At 44.4% G+C, this 24,995-nt stretch overlaps 1 protein-coding gene across 6 annotated transcripts in view; it reads left to right on the plus strand.

The window, feature by feature from the left end:
* The first annotated feature begins 1,317 nt into the window (after positions 1–1,317).
* Positions 1,318–24,995, plus strand: part of VPS13D (vacuolar protein sorting 13 homolog D) — a 304,733-nt gene continuing 281,055 nt past the window's right edge. For 3 of the 6 annotated variants that reach the window (XR_012512316.1, XM_074380078.1, XM_074380080.1), the window contains exons 1-7: positions 1,857–1,941; positions 5,977–6,149; positions 13,521–13,598; positions 15,132–15,322; positions 15,423–15,503; positions 20,329–20,445; positions 23,811–23,915. Coding sequence is in view for 5 of the 6 variants with exons in the window: in XM_074380078.1 (XP_074236179.1) it covers positions 6,053–6,149; positions 13,521–13,598; positions 15,132–15,322; positions 15,423–15,503; positions 20,329–20,445; positions 23,811–23,915 (669 nt within the window). In the remaining variant the exon portion in view is untranslated. Of the gene's footprint in view, positions 1,423–1,850; positions 1,942–5,976; positions 6,150–13,520; positions 13,599–15,131; positions 15,323–15,422; positions 15,504–20,328; positions 20,446–23,810; positions 23,916–24,995 lie in introns of those variants that run through there. The other 3 variants (XM_074380076.1, XM_074380079.1, XM_074380077.1) reach the window with 2 other exon arrangements.

Here is a 24,995-nt window from a genome sequence, read left to right on the forward strand (position 1 = left end):
GCCATGTGCATTTTCAACAAGATTCCCTGGTGAAGCCAGGTGCCTGTGATAGGTGATCTGAACTTTGAGGTCCTTCACCTCTGAAGAGCTGCCTTCCTCCCTTCTTCCGTCTGTGGAGTTCCAGGTTTTACTCCCAAACATTAGCCCCAGAGGAGACCCAGCATCCAGATTCTGAGAAATGGATCCCACCGCACAGGAACCCAGGCCTTGCTCAGGAGTGAGTCAACCCGCATGCCTACTCATTAGCTTAGCATCATGAGAGTTGGTAATTATTATGGTAAATACATGACTATCACCTTGCCATCCTGCTTCCTGCAGCTTCTGACTTTATGTGAGCCTGAGGTTTCCTTGCCCTTCTTGTGCTAATGCAAGGTGAAGTGTTCAGTTGTTCATTTACACACACTTATTGAGTCTTTTCTGTGCTAGTCAATATCTAGGTGTTGAAACACTTGTGAGAGGGATAAAATATATTTTCAAGGTACTATTAGTCTGGAGAAAGAACGACATAGGTATAAACAAGATAATCACAGGGCATATTAGGTTCCATGAAGAAAATACAATAATGGATAATGGAACTTTGTTTTTATTTTTGAGAGGGAGTCTCACTCTGGAATGCAGGGGTACAAGCTCGGCTCACTGCAATCTCTGCCTCCTGGGTTCAAGTGATTCTCATGCCTCAGCCTCTTCAGCAGCTGGAACTACAGGTGTGCACCACCACGGCCGGCTAATTTTTGTAGTTTTAGTAGAGATGGGGTTTCACTATGTTGGCCAGGCTGGTCTCAAACTCCTCACCTCAAGTAATCCACCGCCTTAGCCTCCCGGAGTGCTGGGATTATAAGGCATGAGCCACCGCACCCGGCTGATAATGGAACTGTAGATAGGGAAAAGTCCTCTCTGAGTGGAATATTTGAAGCAAGAGGGAGTCAGCTATATGAATATCCAGAGCTATTCTGTAGTTCTGGATTGGTCACACGAGGCTATTGAGCCCTGGAATTGTGGCTAGTTTGTATTGGGATGTGCCGTAAATGTAAAATATACCCGAATTTCAAAACTTTACTATAAAAAAGTTAATATATTGCATTAGCATTTTTTTTTCTTTTGGTTACATGATGATCATATTTTAAACACATTGAATTAAATAAAATTTATTAAAATGAAGTTCATTTTCTTCTTTTTCATTTAAAACATTGTACCAACTAGTAAATGTCAATTGCCTATGTGGCTGGCGAGCGTGGCTTGCATTTGTGTTTCTATTGGTCAACGCTGGCCTGGGAACCGTCCTACGTAGGGAGCACGGCAAATGCACACACAGTTCTTGGGTCAGAAACTGAAGGATGCTGGGGCAGAGCCAGACGGGGAAAAAGCGGCTGAAATGGGAGGGGACCAGATCCAGTGGGTCCTTGTTGGCAGCTCTGTAAGGAGGTGGGTTTTAATCGAAGTACGGCGGGAATGCCGTCTGAAGCAGAGAAGGGCAGGTTCTGAATTAACATGCCCCTGTGGCTGCTGCGTGGGGAACGGAGTGTGGATGCGTGGGCCAGACAGACGGCCGATTGCACCTCTCGCGTGGATGGAAGGCAGGGTGACTGTAGGTGGGAAGAATCCTGGGTTCCCATGCTGTCTGAAGCAGAGTCATCTGTGACCCTGCCCTCCCCTGGGACTCAGTTTCCGCATCTATAAAATAGGCCCCAGTGTCCGCGAACCCTAGAGGGGCCCGCAGACTTCACAAGCGGCCGCAGGCGCCAGGGGCGCCTCCTCGGTAACTCGGCGCTCGGCCGCCTCCTCGGTAACTCGGCGCTCGGCTAGCCAGGCGCCGGCGCGTCGTCCGCTCGATTGGTCGGGTCTGGGCCGGCCTGAGCGCCGCGGGCCTGCGCCATCGAGGAGCGGCGGGGAGGAAGCGCCGCGCAGCGCCGGGCTGGGGCTGGCGGCCGGGGACACCGACAGGTAGGGGTCGAGCGGCGCCGCCCCGGGCGGGGCCAGGGCGGGAAACTGCGGGGCCGGCGAGGACTCGCGGGTCGCCGCTAGGGCTCCGCTAGACCTGGGGGCCCGGGCCCACTCTGGGGAGAGCGATGCTGGGAGCCTGGAGACCCCGGCGTCCGGCCTCGGTCTGAGCCCCTCGGGGTAACCCTGGGGCGTCTGCTCCCCCGACGGCCCCGAGCCCGTCACCTCTCAGGGACCCCTGCCTCCGAGTTCCCGCTGGCTCCCCAGGCACAGGCTCGAGGCTGGCTGAAGCTCTGGGAACCCCAGCGTCCGTGTTCTGGGGATCCCGAGCCCCCGCTGGACCCTGACACCCTTTCTGGGGTCCCAGGAGCCTGGCGCCTTGGAATTGGGGGGGTGTCAGTCCGCGTCTTGGAATTGAGGGGTGTCAGACCAAGTCTCAAGCGGGACCCCAGTGTGCGAGCCCTTCACATTACGCCCAGGAATGGGGTGTGGGGTGTCAGTCAGTTCTCCAGAATGCTTTAGTCACCCCCCTTAATCAGCCACCCGAGGTCACACTCTCGGATGGAGACATTAGGCCTAAAACTTCTCTTTACCTTTTGCGCCCCCCCCCCCCCAGAGTCACGCCCTGGCCCAGCCACACCTCCTAGGTGTGGGACCCCGGCGCCGTTCCCTCCAGGTTTTACCTGGGTGGTGGGGTCTCCGTCCCCTAGAGGGGGCTGAGCGTTCTGAGAGCTGGGGGCGGGAGGGGTGTGGGAGCGTCGCCTTCCGGGCAGTGCCTTTCCTGTGGGGCCATCGGCCGGACAGCCGCCCCCGCCCGGGTTTTGGAGCTCCCTGGCACCGGCAGCGCTCAGCCCCGGCCGCCTCCGGGAGGGACACCCAGGTCCAGTTGCCAGTCCTTCCTATTCCCGGTCTGGCCGATCCTCAGGGGAGGGGCCTGGCTCAAGGTCATGCCCGGCTGTCTGCCCGCTCGTGGGCTGAGCACTGATCCCTACTATCACCCGCCCCACCGGGTGGGGAAGCCCAGGTGGGGGTTAATGCCAGGCAGCTGCCTAGAAGCCCTGATGGACCGGAGTGTAAACAGTTTGTGATTCTGGCCAGTCTGGCGGCCTTTGGTGACACCGAATTCCTTAAGGGAATCCTTGAAGTGGCCTCAAGCCTGGTGTAGATGCCTAGTAGAGCAAATAATGGGTGCTTTCTGGTTTGGGCCTCAGTTTTACTGACCAGGGCGCCTTACAGTGCTAATCACTCATGCTTTTAAAATCTGTGTTTTGTGTTCTTTCTCGTTTAGGGCAAGTAGGGTAGGGCCTGAACTTGTTTACAAACTGACAGTTGTTTCCCTTGATTTGGAGATAATTGGTAGTTGGCACTTAGAGTGAGTTGGCATTTAGGGCCGAAATTAGTGGCACTAACTACAAAAATAAAGAGTACTCTGACCTTGGCCTCTTGCCTAAGTTTGTTTGGAGTCCCCATAGTAAGATTAGTCAGTTTCACATTTGGTTTTCACAAATTTACTCCTTTAAAGTTAACAATAGTGGCCGGGTGTGGTGGCCCATGCCCGTAATCCCCACACTTTGGGAGGCTAAGGTGGGCAGATCACTTGAGGTCAGGAGTTCAGACCAGCCTGGCCAACATGGTGAAACCCTATCTCTACTAAAAATACAAAAATTAGCCAGCATGGTGGCAGGTGCCTGTAATCCCAGCTACTCAGGAGGCTGAGATAGAGAATCGCTTGAATCCAGGAGGTAAAGGTTGCAGTGAGCCAAGATCCTGTCACTGTATTCCAGCCTGAGCAACGAAGTGACACTCTGTCTCCAGAAAAATAAAAAAAGTTGCAATAGAGAAATATTTATTTTACTCAGTTAGGCATTTATTTTTTAAAACATTATTCTTATAACCTCTTCTTTAGACAAATATACCCAATAATTAGTTTTACATAACTCTACCCTTAAAAAATATCTTTATATTCCATTTGTAGAAAAAAAATCTTTGGAAAGAAATTGGGCAAATGTTTTACCAAATCCTCTTTTTTTCTTTTTGCTGTCACTGTTGACCAGTAAAAGTTAATCTTCTCTGGAAGTACAAGATATTGTTGACAAACAAAAGCCAGTTTTTCCTAGAGATTGCGTTCACTCTTCTGGTGGCCTTGTGTTTCAGGTGGCTGTTGGGTGGCAGCCTCTCAGTTGGGATAGGTATATCTTCTGGCACTAAGATGAATCACTAGAGGTGGGGCAGCGTGCTTGGAAAGGATCCTGAAAGTAGGCTGGCTTCAGTGGGATGCCTGCCATGGCAAATCTGTAGTGTCTGACAGGGTGGCTGATGACCAACGTGGTAGATCAGAGCAAGACTTGAGGCTGTTTCCACTGGGATCTTCTTGCTGAGCAATCTGAGAACACTTAAACTTTTGTGTCACAATTTCCCTTATGTTGACTTTTTGTAATACTAAAATTAATCTTTTTTTTTTTTTTTTTTTTTTTTTGGTAATACTGGTAAACACCAGTAATTGTAACAGGCGATAGTATCTACCAAATCTAAATACTGTGGCTGGAGCCAGAGGATTTCTGGAGTTTGTTGTTTGTGATAATTCTCTAAGATTGCCTGATGCCCAGGTGCCAGTAATACAGTTCAGGACATTTAAGAACAGTGATAAAGTATGCCGTCTGTATTATAATATTCCCATGTGTATTATTTTATGTAATGAATGATCCACATGAACAAATTTGAAACATCTAATTTGGGTGACCTGAGGTTCATTAAACAATGTGAACTGCCCCCGCCTCCAACTTTATTCAGGTTTCTTTTTTTTGACTTTGTATTTTTATTTTAGTGAGAACGTGCCTATGGATATTTAGGTTTCTTTAATAAATGAATTTCTTTTTCTTTTTTTTTTTTTTGATATGGAGTGTCACTCTGTCACCCAGGCTGGAGTGCAATGGCATGATGTCAGTTCACCGCAACCTCTGCCTCCCGGATTCAAGTGACTCTCCTGCCTCAGCCTCCCAAGTAGCTGGGATTACAGGCATGTGCCACTATGCCTAGCTAATTTTTTTTTTTTTTTTGGTAGAGATGGGGTTTTACTATGTTGGCCAGGCTGGTCTCGAATTCCTGACCTCAGGTGATCTGCCCACCTCGGCTTTCCAGAGTGCTGAGTTTACAGGTGTGAGCCACTGCACCTGGCCTCTTTCACGAATTTCATTCAGACAATCTCTTAGGGCATTTTTTGTCTCAATCTAGGATAAAGTTTCTTAACGTCAGCTCTGTTGACATTTGGGTTGGATAATTCTTTGCTGTGGGAGCTGTTTTATGCATTGTAGGTTTAGCAGCTTCTGTGGTCTTTACCCACAAGATGCCAGAAGCAGCCCCTAAGTCATGATCAAGTATGTCTCCAGACATTACTGAATTATGCCCATATGAGAACCTGTGATCAGGGCAGTCTAATCCCAAGATAAATCACCATAAACAAGCAGTGGGCAGTTACACTGAAAAAATAGACAGCTTTGAATTGTAGGTAATTTTTGGTAAGTTTAAGAGTGACTATTCCCTGAAGCAGCATCAAAATGTAGATGTATTGGTTTGGCCCTCCAGTTACTGATGGGGGCATCTTACAGAGCTTCTTGCCTCATCTTTTAAAACATCTCTGGCCGGGCACAGTGGCTCACACCTGCAAATCCCAGCACTTTGGGAGGCTGAGGTGGTGGATCACATGAGATCAGGAGTTTGAGACCAGCTTGGCCAACAAGGTGAAACCCGTCTCTACCAAAATTACAAAAAATCAGCTGGGTGTGGTGGTGGACACCTATCATCCCAGCTGCTCGGGAGGCTGAGGGGGGAGAATCACTGGAACTCCAGAGGCAGAGGTTGCAGTGAGCCGAGATTGTGCCATTGGTCTTCAGCCTGGGCAACAAGAGTGAGACTCCATCTCGGAACAACAACAGCAACACATCTTTGCTTTGCATTCACCCGCTTTCATGCAGGTAGAATAGGAAGTGAGCTTAGAAAATCATCCAGTTTTTCTGTTGTTTCATTTTTTTCCTTTCATAGATTCTTCTGTGACCATGAAAGAGAGAAATAAAGAATGATCCATGATTTCTAAACAGCTTTTCCTGAGGATATAGTCATGTTGGAAGGCCTTGTAGCCTGGGTTCTCAATACCTATTTGGGGAAATATGTCAATGACCTCAACACTGACCAGCTCTCGGTTGCACTTCTCAAAGGTGAGTATTTCTGAGTAGCGCAGTGTGGCTTTACAGGTGGCAGTTCTGTCTTTCGTATGTTTTTTGTTATACTGAGAATCATAAAACCTAGTGTCACATGGCTTTGTACTGAATGTATGTAAAAAGGTGAAGATTATTACAGAGTAACTTAAGTATATAGCTATATTGTTGTAGATTTTAAGGAACTATTAAATATTAAAAAAAAAAAAAAAACAAAATAAGCTATACTACTGGTGACTGTGCTTTGTCCTAGTTATTTATTCAGCTTTATGGAGGCAGCCACAATGTACTGACAGTGGCATTGACTTTGACTTCAAATACTGTTTTGTCATGTAGTAGCTATGTGGACAACAGCTAATGTTGAAAATCTGAGCCTCAGGTTCTTTAGACAAAGGTAATATACCTCCAGAGGGTTGCTGTAAAGATCAACTGGAATAACCTGCTAATAAGCTCCTAACCTGCTGGCATTAGTAGACACTCGATAAAAGTTTTAAAGTTTATTACTGTGAGGTGTTCAACAGAATTTCTGAGGCTTTGGCTTGCTAATAGTAAAGTACCTGAAGCTTGTGACACGTTAGCCCTTACAGGTCTAGACTTGGTAAATGCAGTCTCTGTTTTGGCATGGGAATTCGAAAACTGCATTTTCTCCCTTTTCTTGTTTTAATTTAAATACTCTTTGTTCAACTCAGTGTGGAGCTTTTTAGGGTATGTAGAAAAGATTAAAAGTCTGCAAGTGTGTAAAAGCATAGGAAATGGGAAGGAGACTTCAAATACAGTGAAACCTCACCTTCGCGGGTGTGAGTTTTGCTAAGTGGACCAGGACAGCCTGGAGAGAACAGTGGTGCCAGCTGTTTGCATAGTCTGAGACTAGGATACCAGAGGTTCACCTGTTCCTTTCAATGTGTTGCTTTCCATGTTTTTCTGACCAAATGATTGTGGCAGCGGTAGGCGTGGGAAGAGCTGTCACGGTCACACCTCCCACTCTCTTCCTTTCCTTTCCTGTTCTCCTAGTTTTCTTCTTGTCCTTAAATGGGAGCTAAGTGGAAAGTGAGTGACCAACCTATCGGGGAAGAAGATGTGTTCAAAGTGCAATATGGTGTCAAGTTCACCTCTCTGGTCTCTTACTGAAGTTCTTAGACCCGCTGTGAAGCTGACTACGTTGTATGAGGTATAGGCTTCAGGGCCTAGAAAGAGAACTGCAGGCCACGGCTTGCTAATCAAAGAGCTGGTTCTGTCAGGAGTGATATGGCAAGAGTGGCATCTGCTGAAGAAATGAATACAAAGAAGAATAAAATTAATGATAGGTGTTATAGAGTCTGTACCAACAGATTTCTAATCTCAGCAGTTTTAGAATATGTCTTGTAGCAACAACTGTGTTTATCTATCTGGTACCTTCAACTGCTTTTCTGTCCTATTTCCTTTCTAAAAAACATTGTTCTTTACGGCTTTTAACGAACGTTTGGAATTTGAAGAGTGTTTCTCTGCAGGATAGAAAAATGCTTTTTCTTTCATAACGTGTTAGTATGGTACCCGATGCTTATGGGTCCAAAGCACACCACAGAGCTTGATCGGAAAAATCTGGAGAGCGTGGAGGTGTACTGAGGGAACGGCTTCGCAAAGAAGTTGATGCTGCTTGTTCGTCTCTGACACAGTGCAGCAGTGTTTGGGGACAGAGAGGGTACTAGATAGGAATGAGAATGTTCTTTCTTTTTTTTTTGAGGCAGGGTTTCTTTCTGTTGCCTAGGTTGGAGTGCAGTGATTGGAGGTGTGATTTTGCCTCACTGCTGCCTCAACCTTCTGGGCTCAAGCAATCCTCCCACCTCAGCCTTCTAAGTAGCTGGGACCACAGGCGTGCACCACCGCGCCCGGCTAATTTTCATATTTTTTTTGGTAGGGATGGGGTTTTGCTGTGTTGCCCAGGCAGGTCTCAAACTCCCGAGCTCAAGCGATCCTCCCACCTGGGCCTCCCAAAGTGCTGTGATTACAGATGTGATCCACTGTACCCGGCCAAGAATGTCATTTCAACTCATCTACAGATATTTACTGTTCTAGATGGTTTGGGAGATGCAAAGGGGACTGAAATAGGGGTCAAGGATATTAATTTTTTTAATCCAAACTATGTGTTTGAATCCAAGTTCTTCCAATTACCAGTCACCGGTGTAGGTTACTCAACCTCTCCATGGTTCACTCTCCCCTTTTGTAAACTAAAGATAAAGTTCTGAGGACTAAGAAATTAATGTGGGTCAGAGAGCTTAGAGCTGTTCTTGGTATACTGTAGGCTCTCAGTCAATGTTAGTTATCATCATCCATCCTCATGATCATCAGTGTATGATCGGATGGGCTGATGGTTGGACTTCAAAGAGATTGTATATTTAAAAAAAAGATTGGGCTGGGTGGTGGCTCACGCCTGTAATCCCAACACTTTGGGAGGCTGAGGTGGGCAGATCGCAAGGTCAGGAGATCGAGACCATCCTGGCCAACATGGTGAAACCCAGTCTCTCCTAAAAAATAAAAATATTAGCTGGGCTTGGTGGCACGTGCCTGTAGTCCCAGCTACTTGGGAGGCTGAGGCAGGAGAATTGCTTGAGCCCAGGAGACGGAGGTTGCATTGAGCCGAGATCGCACCACTGCACTCCAGCCTGGTGCCTGCTGACAAAGACTCTGTCTCAAAAAAAAAAGGCCAGGCGCGGTGGCTCAAGCCTGTAATCCCAGCACTTTGGGAGGCCGAGGCGGGTGGATCACAAGGTCGAGAGATCGAGACCAACCTGGTCAACATGGTGAAACCCCGTCTCTACTAAAAATACAAAAAATTAGCTGGGCATGGTGGCGCGTGCCTGTAATCCCAGCTACTCAGGAGGCTGAGGCAGGAGAATTGCCTGAACCCAGGAGGCGGAGGTTGCAGTGAGCCGATATCGCGCCATTGCACTCCAGCCTGGGTAACAAGAGTGAAACTCCGTCTCAAAAAAAAAAAAAAAAAAAAAAAAAAGATTGTATCCACATATGAAAAGTAACAAAATGCAATGTAACATGAGTAATTTAAGAAGGGAGATAGCACTTAAAGACAAATAATAAATAAAATACAAAGTAACATGAGTAGTTAAGGACAGAGATAGTCTTAAGATTTCATTCACTTTGGGAAGCCAAGGCAGGAGGATCACCTGAGGCCAGGAATTCAAGACTAGCCTGGGCAACATGGTGAGATCCCTTCTCTACCAAAAAAAAAAAAAATTGCATTGAGCTGTGGAGACTGCAGTGAGCTGTGATATCACCACTGTACTCCAACCTGGGAGACAGAGTAAAACCCTGTCTCAAAGATATGTATCTGGGCATGATGGCACATGCCTATAGTCCTGGCTACTAGGGAGGCTGAGGGAGGAAGATCCCTTGAGTTTAAGAGTTAAAGTCTACAGTGAGCTATGATCATGCCACTGCACTGCAGCTGGGGCAACAGAGTGAGACCCTATCTCTAAAAAATAGTAATAATAATAAAATTACAAAAAATTTTTTTAAAGCAAATTGTTCTCTGAGCCTTTTTTTCACCTCAGAAATTGAGAAGCTAATAATTATTTTTTTGTATTGTTGTGAGGATTAAATGAGATAATGTGTATGAAGTTCTTGGACCCAGTAAGTCCACACTAAATGGTAGCTCCTTTTTTAATTTTGAGAGAGGGTCTCACTCTGTCACCCAGGCTAGAGTGCAGTAGTAGGATCATAGCTCACTGCAGCCTTGAACTTTTGGGCTCAAGCAATCCTCCTGCCTCAGCCTCCAGGGTAGCTGGGACTACAGGTGAATGCCACCATGCCTGGGTAATTTTTTATTTTTTGTAGACACAGAGTTTCACTGTGTTACCTACGGTTGTCTGAAACTCTGGCCTCAAGTGAGGGATTATGGGCATGAGCCACTGTGCCTAGCTTCTTGTTCCACCTCCACCTCTGTAGTCCCTGATCTCAGAGGACTGTTATTCTGTTTGGGAGACAAATTATGTAGTAATACAAGACAGTATAGATTAAATGGTTATTCAGGAAATACGGGCATAATGTAATGGGATGTGAAGGAAGAGAGCTGTCCGTTCTGCCTGTAGGACTCTGGGAAGGTTATGGAGGTAGCTTTTGAGTAGACCTTTTTCTTTTTTTCTTTTTTTTTTTTTGGAGGCAGTGTCTTGGTCTGTTGCCCCAGGAGTGCAGTGGCATGATCACAGCTCACTGCAGCCTCAACCTCTCTGGACTCAAGCGATCCTTCCATCTCAGCCTCCCAAGTAGCTGGGACTACAGGCATGTACCACCGTAGGTCCAGCTATTTGTTTTATTTTTTGTAGAAATGGGGTTTTACCGTGTTGCCCAGGCTGGTCTTGAACTCTTGGGTTCAAGCAATCCTCCTGCCTTGGCCTCCCAAAGTGCTGGGATTATAAGCATGAGCCAGTGCCCGCAGCCTCGAGTGGATTTTAGCAGGATTTCCATACATGGCACTGGGGAGGTCACCACATTTCAGGTGGAGTGCACCCTGTGAGCAGAGGCTGAAAACTTGTAGGGTGTTTTTAAAAGGTTTGGGGCCAGAAGGTAGAGGCTGCCAGTGCCACATCAAGGAGTCTGAACTTCAGTGGTGGGGCATTTCGTATATTTGTAACCCCAAACTTCATTTCCCCTCCTTTTTGTTTTTATAAGCTCGGAACCTTAGGTTGACTCTTCAAATAACCTGGAGCAGAGGGAAGATAATTCAGTAGCCATTAGAAATTATCAAGAAATGATCAACCTCTAAATTATTCCCAGTTTTAGTAGGTAGATTTCTTACTAGCCTGAAATGAGGAGTTTTTAGATGAGACATCCATGAGTAAGTCTATAAATGTCTGCGTGGAAGTAAGTGAGCAACATTATCCTTTATAAAGCACTCAGGACTTCAGGTGCTCTCCTGCTTGACTCCCTGGAGGGACCTTGCCCTGCAGGGCCAGTTGTGGGTGCATGTTTGAGTGGCTGGGGACTAGGCAACCTTCAGTCTTAAACTGTGGCTGTGCTGTTTTGCCGGGCTCCTTTGCTTTTGGCTTGGTGTAGGCTGTTGTTTCTTCTCATTTTTCCCTCTACATTTTCTCTCTCCTTTCTAGATCTTCTCCTTTGCCCTCTGGGCTTCAGCTTTAATTTTTCTGTGGTGTGAGTTGCCTGCAATTCCCTCTACTTACCCAAGGTTGTACAGCAGTCAGGGAAGCCCAGAGCTCACCTGCCTTTGTGACAGATTTGGGTATTTGAAAAATAAGGTGCTTCGAAGTGTAAATCATGCTCTTCAAAAGAAGAAACTATTTAATTGCTCCTTTTAAATCAATCTCAACTAAGGAAAGCATTTCATGATTTTTTTTCTCCCTTATGTTCATTTTTTCCCCAAATGTAGAAAGGGGGTTGTTTCACTGGGGTTCTAAATTTTCCTTTCCATTAGACTTAAGGTATGGGTTGGGGGTGGCCCATGTGGACAAACGTTCCTGCAAAAATCAAAAAATAAATTGATTGTATTTGTTCAGAATCTGAACAAATTTGAATTTGAATTCTTTTTCTTCTTCTTTTTTTTCCTTTTTATTTTTTAGAGACAGGGTCCAGCTCTGTCACCTAGGCTGGAATACAGTTGTGCAATTATTGCTCACTGCAGCCTGGACCTCCTGGGCTCAAACGATCCTCCTGCCTCAGCCTCCCCAGTAGCTGGCAGCCTCTACCATGTGTACTACCATGCTTGGCTAATTTTTTTTTTTTTTTTTTTTGAGATAATATCTCACTCTGTTTCCCACGCTGGAGTGCAGTAGTGTGATCTTGGCTCACCGCATCCTCTGCCTCCTGGGTTCAAGTGACTTTCCTGCCTCAGCCTCCTGAGTAGCTGGGATTACAGGTGTGTGCCACTATGCCTGGTTAATTTTTATATTTTTAGTAGAGATGAGGTTTCACCATGTTGGTCAAGCTGGTCTCGAACTCCTGACCTTGAGATCCACCTGCCTTGGCCTCCCAAAGTGCTGGGATTACAGGTGTGAGCCGCCGTGCCCAGCCAAATTTTTAAAAATTTATTGTAGAGTTGGGGTCTTGCTCTGTTATTGCCCAGGCTGGTCTTGAACTCTTGGACTCAAGTGGTTCTCCAGCCTTAGTCTCCCAAAGTGCTGGGATTATAGGTGTGAGCTTTGACGCCTGGCCTGAATTCTTCTTTAGAAGCCAGTAAACCTGTAACTCAATCAAGACAGTTGCAGGTGGGTAAAGGGGGAAAAAAAAAAGCCAGTAAACCGCAAGTCCTGAACAGTCATTTAAAGGGAAAAATAATCAAGTTTTCTGTATTATTTTATACTTGGCGTAAAAGCCTTGCCTGCCTTTCTTACCAGTTAATGGTTGTCGTCTGTACTCCCTGTTCTTGAAAATGTATGTCCCAGACAGATTTAGGTTGCTCAAAAATTGCCTTGTGTTGTGCAAACAGTTTTGTAAAAACAATGGCTGCCTCTGTAGTGATTTAAGGATGGGGACTCCGCCTTCTCTTTTTACATTTCCAGTGGCCATCACAGTGCCTCCCACAGAGCAGGGCTCTATATATGTGAGGATAAATGGCTTGCATAGCCAGGAGCGTGACGGATCTAGCTGCCCTCTTGTCTATGCACTTTTGGGTTTAAGTCATAAAAGCTGGGTCTGAAAAGAATTTTCAGTGGCAGTCCTGTTTGTTCCTTTGCTTTCTGGTCAGTGATTACACTTGTAAGTAGAGGTGCTAAGGAGTTCTCCAGAAGAGAAGAAAACTATAATTCCTTTTGAAGACCAGTTTCATTTAATTAAATCCCACGGACTTTTGAATACTATATATGCACTATACTCATTTTGGGGAGGGGTTGAAGGTGGAAGGAACTTGTTAAAAACTGCAAATTTCTGTGTTTCAATCCCAGAGATTCTGAGTTAGTTGGTCTGGAGCTGGGGCCCAGGAGCCTGCATTTCATCCTAGGTTACATTTTGATGTTACTCTGGTAAACATTAGCATAAGCGAAGGGTCTGCAAAGGGGCCACCTGGCCACATTTGGCCTGCAGACAAAGAATGGCTTTGCATTTTTTAAAGGTTCATAAATAAATAAAAGGAGAATATGTAACATACATCATATAAATCTTAAAATATTTACTATCTGGCTGTTATGGACAATGCAACTCTTGGTCCGAACTCTTCATCAGCACCTAAGCTTCAGCTGTCTTGTACATGTTAGAGTGGTTGGCCTGGAAATTCAGTTAGGTGAAGCGCATGGGCTGGTGGTAGCACTACACATGAGATAGCCTGTTCCAGATGTAAAATTTTCCCTTTAACTTTCAGTGCTTGACACACAGTAGATGGCCTACTGTATTTGTTAAATGGATATTTCATGATGTTGTTTTTATTTTTAGGTGCTGTTGAATTAGAAAACTTGCCATTAAAGAAAGATGCCTTGAAAGAATTGGAATTACCATTTGAAGTCAAAGCTGGTATGTGGAACTAAAGGAGAGGAAGTTTGAGTCTTAAATTGTTTGGGACGTGAAAACTGAGAGCCCTAGAGTTTGTATCTGTTTCACCACTTAGAGGAAGGACAGCAACTGTTAGAGTTTAGGCCGGTCTTCAAGTGCGGCCTTTGGGCCACTCGCATCAGGATGAGCTTGTGATGGTAGTGGGAGTTCAGGTGATCCCCAGACCTACTGCATCAGAATCTCTGAGGGAATGTCATCGAACCTGCGCATTTAATACGCACTCCAGGTGATTCTTATGTTTACTAAAGTGTGAGAACCTCTAGTCTACATTCAGGGTTTCCTTTCTTTCCCCTTTCCCTTTCTCTTTTTCTTTTTTGAGACTGAGTCTCACTCTGCCACCCAGGCTTGAGTGCAGTGGTGTGATCTCAGCTCACCGTAACCACTGCCTCCTGGGTTCAAGTGATTCTTCTGCCTCAGCCTCCAAAGTAGCTGGGACTACAAGCATGTGCCACCATGCCTGGCTTTTTTTTTTTTTGTATTTTTAGTAGAGAGGGGATTTCACCATGCTGGCCAGGCTGGTCTCTAACTCCTGACCTCAGGTGATCTGCCTGCCTCAGCCTCCCAATGTGATCATAGTTCACTGCAGCCTTGAACTTCTGGGCTCAGGACATCCTCCTGCCTCAGCTACCCCAGTATCTAGAACTACAGCTGCATGCCACCAAACCTGGCTAAATTTCCGAATTTATTACTGGATTACACAGTTGATCATTTGATGTTGTCATTAAAAATACCATCGTTGGTCTGGGCTTGTTGGCTTCCACCTGGAATCCCAGAACTTTGAGAGGCTGAGGCAGGAGGATCACTTGAGACCAGGAGTTCAAGACCAGCCCGGGCAACATAGCTTGACTCTTACAAATTGAATTTAAAGAAACCTTGTATTCTAGGAGGCGTGGCTAGAAATGGAAGAACTTGGGAAATAAGTATCAAAGTTCTTTCAATTCTTTTGAGCCATTTGGCTTTCTCATCAGCCCAGGTTCTCATGAAGAATCAGAATTCTTTACTGAGAGAAGGCTGGTGCCTTGTTACCTGTGTTTCAGTTTGTGGTGGGTATGTTCAAGATTGGATATGTCATAGGTCTCATGACTCCCAGCTAGTACTTAACCAGACAGTGAATAATTAACAAGAGATGAGTTTAGTGTCCATGGACTAGTCCGGGGCTTGTGTGGGACCAGTGGGAAGAAAACACCCTAAGGAAGTGTAAGATCTGCTCCAGTTGGGAAGGAGAGTTCCTAGAGGAGGGATGCTATTGTTGATGTGGTAAAGTCTTTGCGAACTTTTTCCCTCTTACATAAGTCATTATTCCTTGTTCTCACAGATCTCAGCCTCCTAATACTTGTTTCACATGTGCAAGAGCTTACTGCCTGTTGTTTTAAATTTAAAAAAAAAGTAGTAACAGCAATACATGCTCCTTAAACAAACTTGTAAAAATACCGAAAAATGGAAAGAATTAAAAATGTGTACAGACATTAAACAAGACTTTCCTTCTTGTTTTAGGCTTCATTGGGAAAATAACCCTACAGATTCCCTTTTATCGCCCCCATGTGGACCCTTGGGTGATCTCCATCTCCAGCCTTCACTTAATTGGAGCCCCGGAAAAAATACAGGATTTCAATGATGAAAAGGAGAAGCTACTGGAAAGGGAGCGCAAGAAAGCACTACTTCAAGCCCTGGAGGAGAAATGGAAGGCAAGGCAGAGATCTTCTGGGCCATAAAAGTGGTTGTGGTGACAAGTGTAAGATGAGCAAGAACACTAGATTGAGCTAACACCGACTCTTTCCTTTGCAGAATGACCGCCAGCAGAAAGGGGAGTCTTACTGGTATTCCGTTACTGCCTCCGTAGTTACGAGGATTGTGGAGAATATTGAAGTAAGTCCTGCTGACTTTTATAAAAGTATCAACGTGAAAGGGATTTCGCAGGCTTACATGTGTTTCTCTTACTTTCTCATTTCTTGTGGGCTCAGCTGATTCAGGGTGTACATGGGGCTGGCTGCTCAGGTCTGCCCTTTTGTAGGCTGTGCCAAGGGGAAAACTTGAAAAGCAAGTCCTGGGCTCTGTGGCAGACACAGAGTTTTCTTGCTTCAGCTGGCATGGGAAGGAGTTTTCACATCTCTTCCATTTCACTTCCTGCACTTTCTTTTTGAATGTTGGAATCCCACTTGCTAAGGGATTTATCTCCTAGAAGCCAGGCTACTTAAGCCTTGATGACTGTATGGTTTCAGGACAAATCACTTCACCTCTCTGGTCTCAGCTTCTTCATCTGTAAAATGAGAGAGGTTGGATACCTGATGTTTAGTTGATTACATAGTGAGTTGCAAAATTGCGAACAGCTCACTGAGCTATCTAACCTCTTAATGGTGTATCTAGAGGCAATTTGACGAGTTAGAAGACTGGGGCTGTTGGCCTTGGCCATGTTTTCTATTTCAATTGTAATTTTGTTTCCTCCTCAAAAACTTGATCGGGGTCCCACTGATTTTCACAAATGCTGTAAGAGTTTGTCCGTACTTACTACCTCTAGAATTTTCTTGCAGTGCCAATGTGACACAGGCCAGTGTGTTCAGTATATGCCGTGTTCCCAAAAATTACAGTCTGAGGTTTTTGGTTTCATAACTTTCCTAACTTTGACAAACAAATTTATAAAAGACTATTCATTATTTTTATTTTATCTTAGTTTAAATAGTTTTTTTGAGCTATAGTTCTTATACCAGTAAGTTCAGTCTTTTAAAGTGTATAGTCGAGTGTTTTTAGTATATTTACAAGGTTGTGCATTGGTCACCACTAAAAAATTCCAAAACATTTTCATTGTCCCCGAAAGAAACACAAACCCAATTAGTAGTCACTGCCAAAGCTGGGCATGGTGACATGTACTTGTAATCCCAGCTACTTGGGAGGCTGGGGCACACGGATGACTTGAGCCCAGGAATTGGGCTACAAGGCTGTAGTGAGCTATGATAGTGCCCCTGCACTCCAGTCTGGGCAACAGAGCAAGACCCTGTATCTTAAAAAATTATAATAATTTAAAAATGTAATCATTGCCAATTCCCCTTACCCTTCAGCCCCTGCCAACCACGAATCTACTTTCTCTCCAGATTTGCCTATTTCTATTCATATATTATATGGAATCATATATGACTTGGCCATTTTCATCTGACATGTTTTCAAGGGTCATCTGTGCTGTGGCATGTATCAGCACTTCATTCCTCTTTGTGACTGAATCATCTGTTCCACTGTATGGATTGTCAAAGATTAAACAAAGCCGGACCTTAGTCAGAGCAATAAAAACAGATTTTACTCAGTAACTACTGACAGTAGTGGAAAGAGCTGAGCTCCAATCTAACTGTGCAGAGGTAGCTGGGACTTTTAAAGGGGGCTTGAGAGTACAGGGAGGTGGCATGAGTGGGTATTCCAGTAAAAAATGACAAGGCGTTGATCGGTGTGAATGTCATTAGGCTGGCTGTGTCTGCTCGCTGGCAGTGATCAAAGTTAGTATTCTGTCCTCTCTCAGACTAGGAGATTGAGGCTCTACCCTTCCTGATGATTACATTTCAAATGAATAGCTTTCAGGTCTTTGGGAAAGACACTCCTGAGCTGTAGGAGATACAGGTCAAGCATCCCAAGTCTGAAAATCCGAAATCTCCAAAGTCTGAAACTTTTCGAGTCCCCACATGATACTCAAAGGAAATGCTCATTGGAGCGTTTTGGCTTTGGGAGACTCAGCCAGTTAAGTATAAGGCAGATATTTCAAAATCTCCCCAAAAATGAAATCCGAAACACTTTCTGTCTCAAGCCTTTCAGGTAAAGGATACTCGACCTGTACATATACATCTCTCAAAGAAATAAAGTCACAGTTGAATTGCTCTGTTGCCCAAGCTAGAGTTCGGTGGTGTGATCTCGGCTCACTGCAGTTTCTCCCTCCCGGGTTCAAGTGATTCTTTTGTGTCAGCCTCCCGAGTATCTGGGATTTTAGGCATGCGCCACCCCGCCCGGCTAATTTTCGTATTTTTAGTAGAGACAGGATTTTGGCATGTTAGTCAGACTGGTCTCAAACTCCTGACCTTAGATATCTGCCCCCTGGCCCAAAGTACTGGGATTAAAGGCATGAGCCACCGTGCCCACCCTATAAGCTCTCTTCAGTAAATGTGCTATAAGAAAGGGAGCTCAGGGGCCTATGTCAGGTGTTGGCTGGAACAAAGAGTATGTTCTTTATTTTTTTTTTAAGACGGGGTTTCACCACATTGGCCAGGCTTGTCTTGAACTCCTGATCTCAGGTAATCTGCCTGCCTCGGCCTCCCAAAGTGCTGGGATTGTAGGTGTGAGCCACTGTGCCCAGCAAGGTATATTCTTTTGACAGTCCTGAGCTTTACCAGGCAAGAACTTAAAAGGAGGCTGTGTTGTCCCCAGGGACATAGCCTTAGGCTGCCAGAAGCCATATTAAAGTTTGGTCAAGCCTCTTTTGAATGGAATGTTCTTGCCGAGAGTTCTTGCTTTACTCAGTACATAGGACATTTTGTTTATTCATTCATAAGTTGCTGGACATTTGGGTTGTTTCTCCTTTTTGCTATTATAAATATATTGCTGTAAACATTTGTGTATAGGGTTTTGGGTGAACATGTTTTCAGTTGTCTTAAATATATATCTCGGAGTAGAATTGCCGAATTATGGGGTAACTCTATTACTTTTCTGATGAACTATGAAACCTTTTTCCAAAGAGGCTGCACTCTTTTACAATTCCACCAGCAATGTATGAGCATTTTGTTTCTCCATGTCCTCATCAACATTTATTATTGACTATGTATGGGGCTGGGTGCAGTGGCTCATGCCTGTAATCTCAGCACTTTGGGAGGCCGAAGCAGTGGATCACTTGAGGTCAGGAGTGCGAGACCAGCCTGGCCAACATGGTGGACCCCCATCTCTACTAAAAGTACAAAATTAGGCAGGCATGGTGGTGCCTGCCTGTAGTCCCAGCTACTCCGTGGGGAGACTGAGGCAGGAGAACCCCTTGACCCTGGGAAGCAAAGGTTGCAGTGAGCTGAGATTGCACCATTGCACTCCAGCCTGGGCGACAGAGCAAGACTCCATCTCAAGAAAAAAAAAGTCTGCAGAAATGGTGAGATAATGTTCTAATGCCATTCAGAATAGAAAGAAAAAAAAGCCAAAAACAAAACAAAACAAAACAAAACAAAACCAAAAACACCCCAAAAGCAAACATTTATTATTGATTATGTACTAGTAGGTGTGAAATGATCTTGCTGTGGTTTGGATTTGCATTTTCTTAATAGCTAGTGATACTGAATATTTTTCCATATATTTTCTGGCTACTTGTATATCTGTTTTTTGGGTGGGGGGGAGAAATATCTATTTGAATCCTTTGCCACCAATTTTTTTTTTTTTTTTTTTTTTTTTGACACCAAGTCTTGCTGTGTCACCCAGGCTGGAGTGCAGTGGTGCGATCTTAGCTTCTGCCTCCTGGGTTCAAGCGATTCTCCTGCCTCAGCCTCCTGAGGAGCTAGGATTACAGGCGTTTGCCATCATGCTGGCTAATTTTTGTATTTTTAGTAGAGACGCAGCTTCATCATGTTGGCCAGTCTGGTCTCGAACCCCTGACCTCAGGTGATCCACCGTCCTCGGTCACCAAAAGTGCTGGGATTATAGGCGTGATCCACCATGCCTAGCCATGCCATCCTTTGCCTATTTTACAAATCAGTTTATCTTTTTATTGTTGAGTTATAAGAGCTCTATATATTCTGAATACGAGATCCTTATCAGATTTGCAAATACTTTCTTGCATACTCTGGGTTGTCTTTTTACTTTCTGTTATTATTATTATTGAGACGTAATCTCACTCTGTTGCCTAGGCTGGAGTTCAGTGGTGCCATTATAGCTTACTGCAGCCTCCTCTTCTTGGGCTCACACAATCCTCCTGCCTCAGCCTCCTGAGTAGCTGAAACTCTAGGCTTGTGACACCATACCTAATTTTTAAAAGTTTTTAGTAGAAGCGAGGCCTTGCTGTGTTTCCCAGACTGGTCTCCAACTCTTGGGTTCAAGTAATACTCCTGCCTCAGCTTCCCAAAGTGCTGGGATTACAGGCATGAACCGCTTTGCCCAGCCCATAATTATTATTATTTTTCTTTTTTTCGTAACTACTCTGCACTTATTGGTAAGATATTTCATTATTATTTTTTAATTCACTGAAGCAGAGTGCCTTTTCTGTAGCCCACTTTCAGGGAGGTGCTAGGGGAAATAAACACATACATACGTACATACATGCAAAGTTTATGTGCATGTATGGTCCAGATGTAGGGACATAGAGGCAAGATGAAGATATCAACAGAGCAGGAAGAACAATTGTCTGTATACAGTGGCATTACTTTCTTTAATTGCTTTTTTAAGGTATCTTCTGAAATGATTTAATGAAAGTGTTGCAGCTCTTTTGAAAAACTCATCACAAAGTAATGTTATTCATCTGCAGTTTGTGATTGTACCTCTCATAGGAACTTATTGAATGCTGGATATGTGTGTGATGTGTTTGTGTAATGTGCCTGCTGTGATTTTCTTTAGTGGCGCAAGGGCTCAAGGGCGGTTTGACCCCTACCTATAGTATTTTACCCTACAGCAGTTATCAAAATGCTTTTTCTTTTCATTGCGACACTGTTCTGCAGGTACATCAGCTGCTTTTTCTTTTTTCTCTTTGCAGTTAAAAATTCAAGATGTCCATTTACGCTTTGAAGATGGTATCACCAATCCATCCCATCCTTTTGCGTTTGGCATCTGCATTAAGAATGTGTCCATGCAAAATGCTGTGAATGAGCCTGTGAGTATGAAATGTGACTACAAAGCAGGAAGAAATCCATGCTCTAGGAATTTGGGGCTCTGCCTGTTGCTGTTTTGTGTTATGTAAATGATTTGCATTCTTTTCTATTGCCTTCTGTGGTAGGCATGGGTGTCTCTTGTGTGTTTGCAAGAAATCAAATTTGTGAAATAGGGAAGCAGGTAAAATTTATCTGACCTTTGGTAATATCACTTTCATTTTATACACGAAGAAACTGAGGGCAGAAAGGATTTTATCCTTGATTTTCTTCTCATGTTATATACACTCCCTGGGTAAACTCATAGCTACCACCTGGGAATATTTGATGATGGCTTCCACATCTTGAACTTCATTCTCTACCCTTTGACCTTCATATTTGTGGTTTTCTTAAAACTACTACTTGTCTCAAAACACACGCTGTTTCTTCACACTCTACACAAAACATTTTTGACACCAGATGTGTGAGGGTTTTCCCCCCACACACCAAGCAATTCTCCATCACCTATCAACTCATTGTCTTGTAGTTTAACTCAATTCTGACACTAATGGGTTACTGCGGACCCGGCCAGGTAAGATCTTGTCCCATAGGACTGCCCCTGACTTCAGATGTCTGTTGCAAGGCCAAGGTTGTGACCTGTGCTTCTGACTAGAAGTTGCGGTTTCCACAGTCCCCCTCCTCAGGTGTGGTAATTTGTTAGGATGGCTCACAGAACTCAGGGAAGCACTTCACTTACATATGCTGGTTTATGATAAAGGATGTTGTGAAGGATACAGGTGAATATCTAGATGAAGAGGGGCACGCCCCCTCCAGCGTTCAGCACCCTGGAAGCTCAGCAGATCTCATGGTTCAGAGTTTTTATGCAGCTTAATCTCCAGCCCCACCACCCAGAGGTCATCGAGTGGCACTGAAAGGCCCAACTCTCTAATTACTTGATCTTTCTGTGACCAGCCCCGTGCTGAGGCTGTCTAGGGACCCAATCGAAAGTCACTTAATTAGCATATACTGAGGTGTGATCATGAGGCTTTTTATGAACAACAGTGACACTCGTGTCACGAACTTCGTTTTAGGAACTCTGTGCCAGGAACCAGGGACAAAGTCCAAATATATTTCATATTATACCACAGCTTCTCCTAACTAGAATGATCTCATGTATTCCATCTGCCCATTTTGCCCCCTAAGTATTTGTATTTTTCTTTAATCTCTTGACATGTTACTGAATGTAAAAACTAATGATAACTAGCAGTTTTGAACCCTTTTATGTGCCAGGCACTGTTCTTAGCACTTTGTATGATTTAACTCCTTTAATTCTCCTTGATTTTCCCCACTGCTGTTATCCTAATAACCCTACTGAGGACACTATGGCACAAGAGGAGAAGTGAAAAGTTGAACCCAGGTGGACCAGCTCTAAATTAGGGCTGGCAAACTATGGCCTGTGGCCAAATCTGGCTTCCCACCTGTTTTTGGAAGTAAAGGTTTATTCGATCCCAGCCATGCTAATTAGTGTTGTCCAAGATGGAGTACTATAGTTGCAGCGAAGACTGCATGGCCTGCAGAGCCTAAGTTGTTGACTCTCTGGCTCTTTACGGAAGCGTGTGCCATCCCTGCTCCTCAGCGTGTGCCCCTACCTGCCACACTGATCTCTAGAAGCTGTGTGCTCATCCCTTCACGTCTTATGCCTCAATTTCCATATCCAGTTCTTCACAAAGGTAGCTCTTCTTGTCCATCCTCATATAACTGTCACCCTGCAGGATACTGTCAGGTTTTACCTGGGCTAATGAATATCCTGTTCTGTGATCTCCAGGATCTTTCTGTTTGTCCTGTACCAATGCTTCACAGTCTTTTCATTGTCAGGACACACATAGTAAAAGATAGTATTTGTACAGTACACTGGGGCAAATGGCTGTGACTGCTTGGGGCTGGAACTGGCTAGCTCAGAATTACCAAATGTTTCTAAAATGTAACTTGATCCCATACACTTGCTCGTGCTTGAGACACTTGTAACTCATTTTTTCTGGCACTCTGAAGGGAAAGCCCTACTTTACACTGTCACCAGACCTCTTTTTCTGAAACACATTCTGTGGTATCTGCCTGCATCAAAACGTTCAGCAGCTCCCCATCACTTAAGGCCTGAAATCCAAACACCTTAGCATGGCATACACTTCCTTTCCTAATGAATTGGATAACTAGGGCAGCCCTAACACATTGCCATAAACCAGATGGCTTAAAACAACACACATTTATCTTCTGGATGAGAGGTCTGAAGTCAAGGGGTTGTGGCAAGATCAGTCCCTCTTGGAGGCTCTGAGGGAGAAACTGTTCCAAGCATCTCTGCTTGTCTAGTGGCTGCTGGCAGTCACTGAGGTTCCTCTGCTGGCAGGTGCTTCATGTAGCCTAGGCCTCCATCTTCACGTGGCCTTCTCCTCGTGTCGTTTTCGTTCTTGTAAGGACAATACTCATTAGATTAGAGCCTCTACTAACGTAATTTGAATACAACTGCAAAGACAACAACAAAAAATTATACAAATAAAAAAATTTTCAGGCCCAAGTGCGGTGGCTCAAGCCTGTAATCCCAGCACTTTGGAAGGCTGAGGCGGGTGGATCACCTGAGGTCAGTTTGAGACCAGCCTGATCAACATGGAGAAACCCCGTCTCTACTAAAAATATAAAAATTAGCCAGGTGTGGTGTCGCATGCCTATAATCCCAGCTACTCGGGAGGCTGAGGCAGGAGAAGCGCTTGAATCTGGTTGGCGGTGGTTGTGGCGAGCTGACGTTGTACCATTACACTCCAGCCTGGGCAACAAGAGTGAAACTTTATCTCAAAAAAGAAAATTCAGTTTAACAATGATTTACATAGCTTTACATTGTATTAGGTATTATAAGTAATCTAATGATGATTTAAAGTATACAGGGAGGATATATGGGTAAGTTATATGCAAATACTGTGCCATTTTATGTAAGAGACGAGCATTTGCAGATTTTTGTATATTTGGAGTTCCTGGAACCAACCCCCTGTGGATACCAAGGGAGTACTGTATGGTTGACCCAGCCCTTTCCTCCTCCCCCACCATTTGCCTGAAACTTAACACATCTTTTGACCCTCATCTGCCCAGTGACATTTTCTTGTTTGCTTATAGCATTGTATAGATTCTTCTTCTGCTTCCCTCTGTGTCATTAAAATTATGTATTTGCATGTTTGTATCCCCAGTTAGCTAGATTTTGTAAGAGCAGAACCATGTTTTAATTGAGTTGTATATTCCCAGCACCTGACAAAGTACCTGACATATGATTCTTTATAAATGGTTTGTTGAATGAATGACATTCACGAATAACGATAGTCATCCTATTTTCTTCTTTGTCTTTCTTCAGGTACAGAAACTAATGCGGAAAAAGCAGTTAGACGTAGCTGAGTTTAGCATCTATTGGGATGTCGATTGCACTTTACTGGGGGATTTGCCTCAGGTGGAGTTACAGGTATGATTCCGGCAGGGGGCTTGTTGCAAGACACCATGGAAGGAAAGTGGTGTAGGGTCACTGACATAGAGGCTTTTGGCTCCTGCATCTCTGATTCCCATTCCCACCCACTCTTCCTCTAAAGGCATTCACGTTCAAGGGTGTCTGCTTGAGGCACTTGTTATGTATGTGACTTTGAACAATATGGAGTGCTTTCTGTATGTGTTAAATTAATACTAGACTATAGGTTTCTTTGGTTTATGTTTCTCAGTTAAGGCTATGTTTTTAAGATGTTGCTGTTTGTACCTTCAATTCATTGCTCTGACTACTGCATCATATTCTACTCTTTGCATGTGTATGTAAGATAGTTATGCATCTAGATTTTTTTTTCCATCATTTATTTATTTATTTTTGTAGAGATGGAGTCTCACTATGTTGCCCAGGCTGATCTTAAACTCTTGTGCTCAAGCACTCCTCCCTCTTTAGCCTCCCAAAGTGCTGGGATTATAGGCATGAGCCCCCATACTTGGCCTAGGCATCCAGATTTTAAATGAGCAAAGTACCAGGACTGATTCTTAAAGAGGAGCTTTCTTACTGCATTTATGTTTAAACTTCACCTTTGGTGGCAAAACCTTAAGCGATATTTAAAAAGTCATAAATCATTGGATATTAAGTATTATTGTTTGTGAAGGATTAAAAAGAAACTCTCAGTTTAATTATTATTATTATTTTTTGAGATGGAATCACGCCTTGTCACCCAGGCTGGAGTGCAGTGGTGCGATCTTGGCTCACTGCAGTGTCTCTGCCTCCTGGATGCAAGCGGTAGCTGGGGTTGTAGGTGCCTGCCACCGTGCCCAGCTAATGTTTGTATTTTTAGTAGAGATAGGGTTTCACCATGTTGACCAGGCTAGTCTCAAACTTCTGACCTCAGATAATCCACCTGCCTCGGCCTGCCAAAGTGCTGTGATTACAGGTGTCAAGTACTGCACCTGGCCGGTTTTTGTTTTTATTCAGTTACATAAACACTGTATTCATACAGTAAAACAATATACAGTTATAAATAATAAAGGTAAAGACTTTTATGATGAGTATGTAGTAGTC

This window comes from Saimiri boliviensis, chromosome 11, assembly GCF_048565385.1.
Source record: "Saimiri boliviensis isolate mSaiBol1 chromosome 11, mSaiBol1.pri, whole genome shotgun sequence".
In the NCBI taxonomy this organism is placed as follows: Eukaryota; Metazoa; Chordata; class Mammalia; order Primates; family Cebidae; genus Saimiri; species Saimiri boliviensis.